Genomic DNA, 8,039 nt, shown 5'->3' on the forward strand with positions numbered 1-8,039 from the left:
AAATGTTTTGGAGTTTTTGTGGACCGAGACTGCACTGGAATGTTTTCAGTTTTCATCAACTGGAACTGGACTGGAACTAAGAAAAACGGAGGTGACTTGGTGTGACTAGAGCTGGTGTGCATCTTCATCTAAACACCAAAGACTAAGTGACTAAAAAGCCTGACAAAATGAACACTGATCCATAGACACTTCTCTGTAATCCTAGTAGAGTTGAGGATTCCATCATTTGACTGACACCTTCCAGAGGCTGTCCGTTGGTTTAGCTGACAATTATTAGGATTACCAATGAGGTAAGAAAAGCTGTTATTAACACTAGAACAGCCATGTTCATAACATTTTATATCTTTGCACTCGATCAAATGTCATGACTTTTCCTAGATAAGTGCATTCTACCACCCAGTATCCTTACATTTTCTAAATCATATCAGGATAAGCTAGTATGAAGCTATTTTGCAGTTTGTGCTGTGTAGGAGGCAGGCTAATTTACAAGACGGCCAACTAGAGGTCGTTGTGTGTAAGTAGCAGCTTTCCATTGTAAAGACTATAAAGAGATATGTGCGTTCTACCACCCAGTATCCTTACATTTTCAAAATCACATCAGGATAAGATAGTAGAAAGCTGTTTTGCAGTTTTTCTGTGTAGGAGGCAGGCTAAAAAAAAGAAGCACCCTCTAGTGATCTCTGTGTGTAAATAGCAGATTTACATTCTAAAAAGGGGGTCTATTTGACCCCCAAGGCGGCTCTACTAGTAGGTAAAATAGGCACGGCTGTTGTAGCGTTAAGGGCTTGGTCGTACCCAGCGAGGTCCTAGCAGGGACGGCGTCTTTGTTGATCCAGAAGGACACCCAGGACAGAACCACGATCATGCTGCAGGGGATGTACGTCTGGATGGTGAAGTACCCCATCCTCCGGCTCAGGTCGAAGAAGATGGTGAGGATGACATACTCTCCTGGACATCCATGGAAGGGACGAAGGACACAAATTACGGTTCATTTACGACCATTTTATAATCATACAAAGTTACAAACACTGCAAAAAGTAAATTTAAGATGTAAGATGTAATAATATCTTAAATCAAGTATTTTTTGTCTGACTGCACTAGTTCTAAGATATTGTTTACTTATAGAAAAATAATCATTTGATTATTTCAAGTAATATTTCCGCTAATGTTATAGCTTTCTTTTCTTGTTTTTGCAGTGAATACAATCTCCCATACAGTGAGAGAGACAATACGACTGTATTCCTATAGCCTACAACTACCCAGAAGAACTACAACTACCCAGAAGAACTACAACTACCCAGAAGAACTACAACTACCCAGAAGAACTACAACTACCCAGAAGAACTACAACTACCCAGAAGAACTACAACTACAACTACCCAGAAGAACTACAACTACAACTACCCAGAAGAACTACAACTACCCAGAAGAACTACAACTACCCAGAAGAACTACAACTACAACTACCCAGAAGAACTAAAACTACCCAGAAGAACTACAACTACCCAGGAGAACTACAACTACAACTACCCAGAAGAACTACAACTACAACTACCCAGAAGAACTACAACTACAACTACCCAGAAGAACTACAACTACAACTACCCAGAAGAACTACAACTACCCAGAAGAACTACAACTACCCAGGAGAACTACAACTACCCAGAAGAACTACAACTACCCAGAAGAACTACAACTTGCGAAATAGAGTTAGTGGTAAACTTCACTTTTTTGCGTTTCTGAATTTATTTAAATGTTCAGTTTAAATAACCTCTCTGGTGCTTTGGGTTTGGTTTGGTTCCTGTGTAGCACAAGTAGCATCACTGAAGTTACTGTATCTGAGAGGTGGGTCTGTATCTGAGAGGTGGGTCTGTATGTGAGAGGTAGGTCTGTATGTGAGAGGTAGGTCTGTATGTGAGAGGTAGGTCTGTATCTGAGAGGTAGGTCTGTATGTGAGAGGTAGGTCTGTATGTGAGAGGTAGGTCTGTATGTGAGAGGTAGGTCTGTATGTGAGAGGTAGGTCTGTATGTGAGAGGTAGGTCTGTATCTGAGAGGTGGGTCTGTATCTGAGAGGTGGGTCTGTATGTGAGAGGTAGGTCTGTATCTGAGAGGTGGGTCTGTATGTGAGAGGTAGGTCTGTATCTGAGAGGTGGGTCTGTATGTGAGAGGTAGGTCTGTATGTGAGAGGTAGGTCTGTATGTGAGAGGTAGGTCTGTATGTGAGAGGCAGGTCTGTATGTGAGAGGTAGGTCTGTATGTGAGAGGTAGGTCTGTATGTGAGAGGTAGGTCTGTATGTGAGAGGTCTGTATGTGAGAGGTCTGTATGTGAGAGGTAGGTCTGTATGTGAGAGGTAGGTCTGTATGTGAGAGGCAGGTCTGTATGTGAGAGGTAGGTCTGTATGTGAGAGGTAGGTCTGTATGTGAGAGGTAGGTCTGTATGTGAGAGGTCTGTATGTGAGAGGTAGGTCTGTATGTGAGAGGTCTGTATGTGAGAGGTAGGTCTGTATGTGAGAGGTCTGTATGTGAGAGGTAGGTCTGTATGTGAGAGGTAGGTCTGTATGTGAGAGGCAGGTCTGTATGTGAGAGGCAGGTCTGTATGTGAGAGGTCTGTATGTGAGAGGTAGGTCTGTATGTGAGAGGTAGGTCTGTATGTGAGAGGCAGGTCTGTATGTGAGAGGTAGGTCTGTATGTGAGAGGCAGGTCTGTATGTGAGAGGTCTGTATGTGAGAGGGAGGTCTGTATGTGAGAGGCAGGTCTGTATGTGAGAGGTCTGTATGTGAGAGGTAGGTCTGTATGTGAGAGGTCTGTATGTGAGAGGTAGGTCTGTATGTGAGAGGTAGGTCTGTATGTGAGAGGTAGGTCTGTATGTGAGAGGTCTGTATGTGAGAGGTCTGTATGTGAGAGGTAGGTCTGTATGTGAGAGGTAGGTCTGTATGTGAGAGGTAGGTCTGTATGTGAGAGGCAGGTCTGTATGTGAGAGGTAGGTCTGTATGTGAGAGGCAGGTCTGTATGTGAGAGGCAGGTCTGTATGTGAGAGGTCTGTATGTGAGAGGTCTGTATGTGAGAGGTCTGTATGTGAGAGGTAGGTCTGTATGTGAGAGGTCTGTATGTGAGAGGCAGGTCTGTATGTGAGAGGTAGGTCTGTATGTGAGAGGTAGGTCTGTATGTGAGAGGCAGGTCTGTATGTGAGAGGCAGGTCTGTATGTGAGAGGTCTGTATGTGAGAGGTAGGTCTGTATGTGAGAGGTAGGTCTGTATGTGAGAGGCAGGTCTGTATGTGAGAGGTAGGTCTGTATGTGAGAGGCAGGTCTGTATGTGAGAGGTCTGTATGTGAGAGGGAGGTCTGTATGTGAGAGGCAGGTCTGTATGTGAGAGGTCTGTATGTGAGAGGTAGGTCTGTATGTGAGAGGTCTGTATGTGAGAGGTAGGTCTGTATGTGAGAGGTAGGTCTGTATGTGAGAGGTAGGTCTGTATGTGAGAGGGAGGTCTGTATGTGAGAGGTCTGTATGTGAGAGGTAGGTCTGTATGTGAGAGGTAGGTCTGTATGTGAGAGGTAGGTCTGTATGTGAGAGGCAGGTCTGTATGTGAGAGGTAGGTCTGTATGTGAGAGGCAGGTCTGTATGTGAGAGGCAGGTCTGTATGTGAGAGGTCTGTATGTGAGAGGTCTGTATGTGAGAGGTCTGTATGTGAGAGGTAGGTCTGTATGTGAGAGGTCTGTATGTGAGAGGTAGGTCTGTATGTGAGAGGCAGGTCTGTATGTGAGAGGTAGGTCTGTATGTGAGAGGTCTGTATGTGAGAGGCAGGTCTGTATGTGAGAGGTAGGTCTGTATGTGAGAGGCAGGTCTGTATGTGAGAGGTCTGTATGTGAGAGGCAGGTCTGTATGTGAGAGGTAGGTCTGTATGTGAGAGGTAGGTCTGTATGTGAGAGGTCTGTATGTGAGAGGTCTGTATGTGAGAGGTAGGTCTGTATGTGAGAGGTCTGTATGTGAGAGGTAGGTCTGTATGTGAGAGGTCTGTATGTGAGAGGTAGGTCTGTATGTGAGAGGTAGGTCTGTATGTGAGAGGTAGGTCTGTATGTGAGAGGTGGGTCTGTATGTGAGAGGTCTGTATGTGAGAGGTAGGTCTGTATGTGAGAGGTAGGTCTGTATGTGAGAGGTGGGTCTGTATGTGAGAGGTCTGTATGTGAGAGGTAGGTCTGTATGTGAGAGGTCTGTATGTGAGAGGTAGGTCTGTATGTGAGAGGTAGGTCTGTATGTGAGAGGCAGGTCTGTATGTGAGAGGTCTGTATGTGAGAGGTAGGTCTGTATGTGAGAGGTCTGTATGTGAGAGGTAGGTCTGTATGTGAGAGGCAGGTCTGTATGTGAGAGGCAGGTCTGTATGTGAGAGGTAGGTCTGTATGTGAGAGGTCTGTATGTGAGAGGTAGGTCTGTATGTGAGAGGTAGGTCTGTATGTGAGAGGTCTGTATGTGAGAGGCAGGTCTGTATGTGAGAGGTAGGTCTGTATCTGAGAGGTAGGTCTGTATGTGAGAGGTAGGTCTGTATGTGAGAGGTCTGTATGTGAGAGGTAGGTCTGTATGTGAGAGGTCTGTATGTGAGAGGTAGGTCTGTATGTGAGAGGTCTGTATGTGAGAGGTAGGTCTGTATGTGAGAGGTAGGTCTGTATGTGAGAGGCAGGTCTGTATGTGAGAGGTCTGTATGTGAGAGGTAGGTCTGTATGTGAGAGGTAGGTCTGTATGTGAGAGGTAGGTCTGTATGTGAGAGGTAGGTCTGTATCTGAGAGGTAGGTCTGTATGTGAGAGGTAGGTCTGTATGTGAGAGGTAGGTCTGTATGTGAGAGGTCTGTCTGTATATGAGAGGTAGGTCTGTATGTGAGAGGCAGGTCTGTATGTGAGAGGTCTGTATCTGAGAGGTAGGTCTGTATGTGAGAGGTAGGTCTGTATGTGAGAGGTCTGTATGTGAGAGGTAGGTCTGTATGTGAGAGGTAGGTCTGTATGTGAGAGGTAGGTCTGTATGTGAGAGGTCTGTATGTGAGAGGTGGGTCTGTATGTGAGAGGTCTGTATGTGAGAGGTCTGTATGTGAGAGGTGGGTCTGTATGTGAGAGGTAGGTCTGTATGTGAGAGGTCTGTATGTGAGAGGTAGGTCTGTATGTGAGAGGCAGGTCTGTATGTGAGAGGTAGGTCTGTATGTGAGAGGTGGGTCTGTATGTGAGAGGTAGGTCTGTATGTGAGAGGTAGGTCTGTATGTGAGAGGCAGGTCTGTATGTGAGAGGTCTGTATGTGAGAGGTAGGTCTGTATGTGAGAGGCAGGTCTGTATGTGAGAGGTAGGTCTGTATGTGAGAGGTAGGTCTGTATGTGAGAGGTAGGTCTGTATGTGAGAGGCAGGTCTGTATGTGAGAGGTAGGTCTGTATGTGAGAGGTAGGTCTGTAGCGGGTTAGAGTTAGGGTTAGGGTTAGGGTTAGGGTTAGGGTTAGGGTGGGGTTAAGGTTAGGGTTAGGGTTAGGGTTAGGGTTAGGCGGTCCCTCTCACCTGACTGGGTGTGTGCCACATCAGTTGCGTTCCGTAAGCCGACGAACGCAAACTGGTAGAGTCTCCAGTACTTCTGGTCTGCCACTTCCACAGAGCGCCTTTGCCAACGGTACTGGATCTCATTTTTAGGATAGCCATCTAGAGAAGGAAGCACAAGATCGGACCGACACACACACACACACACACGCACACATTTGACACCACTTTCGGTCAAGCCGTGTGAAAGCCACAATCCAGCCACACAACAGTGAATGTCGGTACACCACAGGGTGGGCATACTATGGTCAAGCAGCGAAGCATTCAAGATGGAACACGTCTTTCTTCTAACCATGGGATGGGCTTGCAGAGTTAGACTGTAGTTTGACATGGGGTGTGTGCGTGTGTTTGTGTGTGTGTGTGTGTGTGTGTGTGTGTGTGTGTCGGGCGGGGGGGGGGGGGTTAAGACCATGACCATGACCATGAGAAGCTTAGGCATGATACAGGATGGAGAATGACATAGACAACATGAGTCAGATGGGTTGGGGTGGGCGGGACTTGCATCATTAATTAGTCTGTAGGAGAATGGAGGAACGACGTGACCTCGTTTCTCCGCTGTGGGTAGCAGATGATAGATCTACAGGCTGTAGAGACGGCCTCAAGCAGATGGGGGTTTTGGGGGGGGAGGAGTGGGAGGGGCTTAGCTCCTAATGCTAGCTTGCCTCTCAGGGGCTTGAGGCGGAAGCTGAACTCGAAATGACTGGATCGAAACGAGGGGAGGGGCGGGGGGGGGAGGAGGAGAGCGTTTGAACACCTACAGCTCGAAAACTCCAAGGGACACGAGTGCTCGTCCATAGGAAAGTTATGCAGCTTAAGGTAGCACTCCGCATTAATAGTCAACCTGACAAAACAGAATTGTGACAGAAAGAAAGGTAAGTCTTAGTGGGTGGCTTTTTCTTTTACATTGGTTTTTGTAATGTACGTGTTTTGTTTTTTTCTTTCAATTCAAGTTGGAACATCAGAATATTCTGCTTTTCCCCTCACCTTTATCTGTACAAAAGTCGGAAAAAATAACAAAGACTTCAAGTTCATGACAAACAGCGGTGTCTAACAGAGGGGCTACAAGACGAGACTACAGATACAGATGCAAAACTTAGAGATGCAAAACTATAGCTGCACAAACAACGAGTACCACCTAACATGAGGGATTACCCAGGGATAAACATAGAAAACAGAATGTCCGCCGTCCGCTCCTACCTCAGAGTGTACATCACCCTCCCGTTGTTCCACAGCCGCAGCAGACGGTTGGGGGTGGTGATCCAGTGGGCGTCGGACTTCCTGGAGTTTCTGAAGAAGGTGTCTGGGATCCAGATCTTTCCCACCATGTTGCTGTTGAGCATGAGGACCTTCATGGAGCTGTTGAACTTCAGCCGGCTGTCGTACCAGGTCTGAGCAAAGAAGATATCGATTGTGTATTCCTGTAACCAGATACATAAGTACATCAAAGAAGATATCGATGGTGTATTCCTGTAACAAGATAAATAAGTACATCAAAACTGACCCTGTTGACCATTTCTGCATTCTCAAAGCACACAGCAGTAGACTCTCATGACTAGGACACACTAGCTTGACTAGCAGACATTCACACTCATTGGGAGCAATTTGGGGAACATGTGACAGCAGCTGGTGAAACCAGGAACAAGTTGCCAACCGACGGACGGTGCAAACTTTTATTTAGAAAAATGTCAATGTCTAAATAAAATCAATGACACACAATGACACACTCGCTAGTCAAGCCAAAATATTTCAATGCAATGGATTCGGTGAGTAATGCTCACTACTACCAAGTGTAGAGTAGTGGGGATTACTCACATAATGGCTTGACTAGGGAGTGTGTCAACAGCTATGTCTCCCGCCACCCCTCGGTCAAGCTCCTGAAGTTTGCAGACGACACCACCCTGGTGGGCCTCATCTCCAGGGGGGACGAATCTGCCTACAGGGGTGAGATCGAGGGGCTGCAGAGCTGGTGCAGTTTTAACAATCTGGAGCTCAATGCTCTAAAAACAGTGGAGATGGTGGTGGACTTCCGAAGGAAAGCAGCCCTGCCCCCTCCCATCACGCTGGGAGGTACCCCAGTGGCCTCCGTGGAGTCATGCCGCTTTCTAGGCATGACCATCTCCCGGGACCTTAAGTGGGAGCGGAACACAGAGGCCCTCACGAAGAAGGCCCAGAAGAGGATATTCTTCCTCCGGCAGCTGAGGAAATTCAGGCTGCCGAGGTCCATGATGGTCCAGTTTTACACGGCCATCATAGAGTCCATCCTCACCCACTCCATCATCACCTGGTTCCCTGCTGCAACGACCAAGGACAAGGCCAAGTTGCAGCGGGTGATACGTTCAGCAGAGAGGGTGATCGGCTGTCCCTTGCCCTCCCTCAACTCCCTGCACGACACCAGGGCTCTGAGGAGGGCAAGGAAGATCACGGCCTCCTCACCCTGCTTCCCTCTGGGAGAAGGTTGCGGCTGCCTAAGGCACTGA

At 47.2% G+C, this 8,039-nt stretch overlaps 1 protein-coding gene across 1 annotated transcript in view; it reads right to left on the reverse strand.

Moving 5' to 3' along the window:
• The window catches only part of gabrg1 (gamma-aminobutyric acid type A receptor subunit gamma1), a gene marked incomplete at both ends in the record, with an annotated part of 13,927 nt that extends 7,040 nt beyond the window's left edge, over nt 1–6,887 (reverse strand). Inside the window, 4 exons of the mRNA XM_080537465.1 lie at nt 796–948; nt 5,527–5,664; nt 6,321–6,403; nt 6,760–6,887. Coding sequence (XP_080393591.1) covers nt 796–948; nt 5,527–5,664; nt 6,321–6,403; nt 6,760–6,887 — 502 coding nt within the window. The remainder of the gene's footprint in view (nt 1–795; nt 949–5,526; nt 5,665–6,320; nt 6,404–6,759) is intronic.
• Nucleotides 6,888–8,039: the final 1,152 nt, after the last annotated feature.

This window comes from Nansenia antarctica (assembly GCF_963989245.1).
Source record: "Nansenia antarctica genome assembly, chromosome: 8".
Lineage (NCBI taxonomy): Eukaryota > Metazoa > Chordata > Actinopteri > Argentiniformes > Microstomatidae > Nansenia > Nansenia antarctica.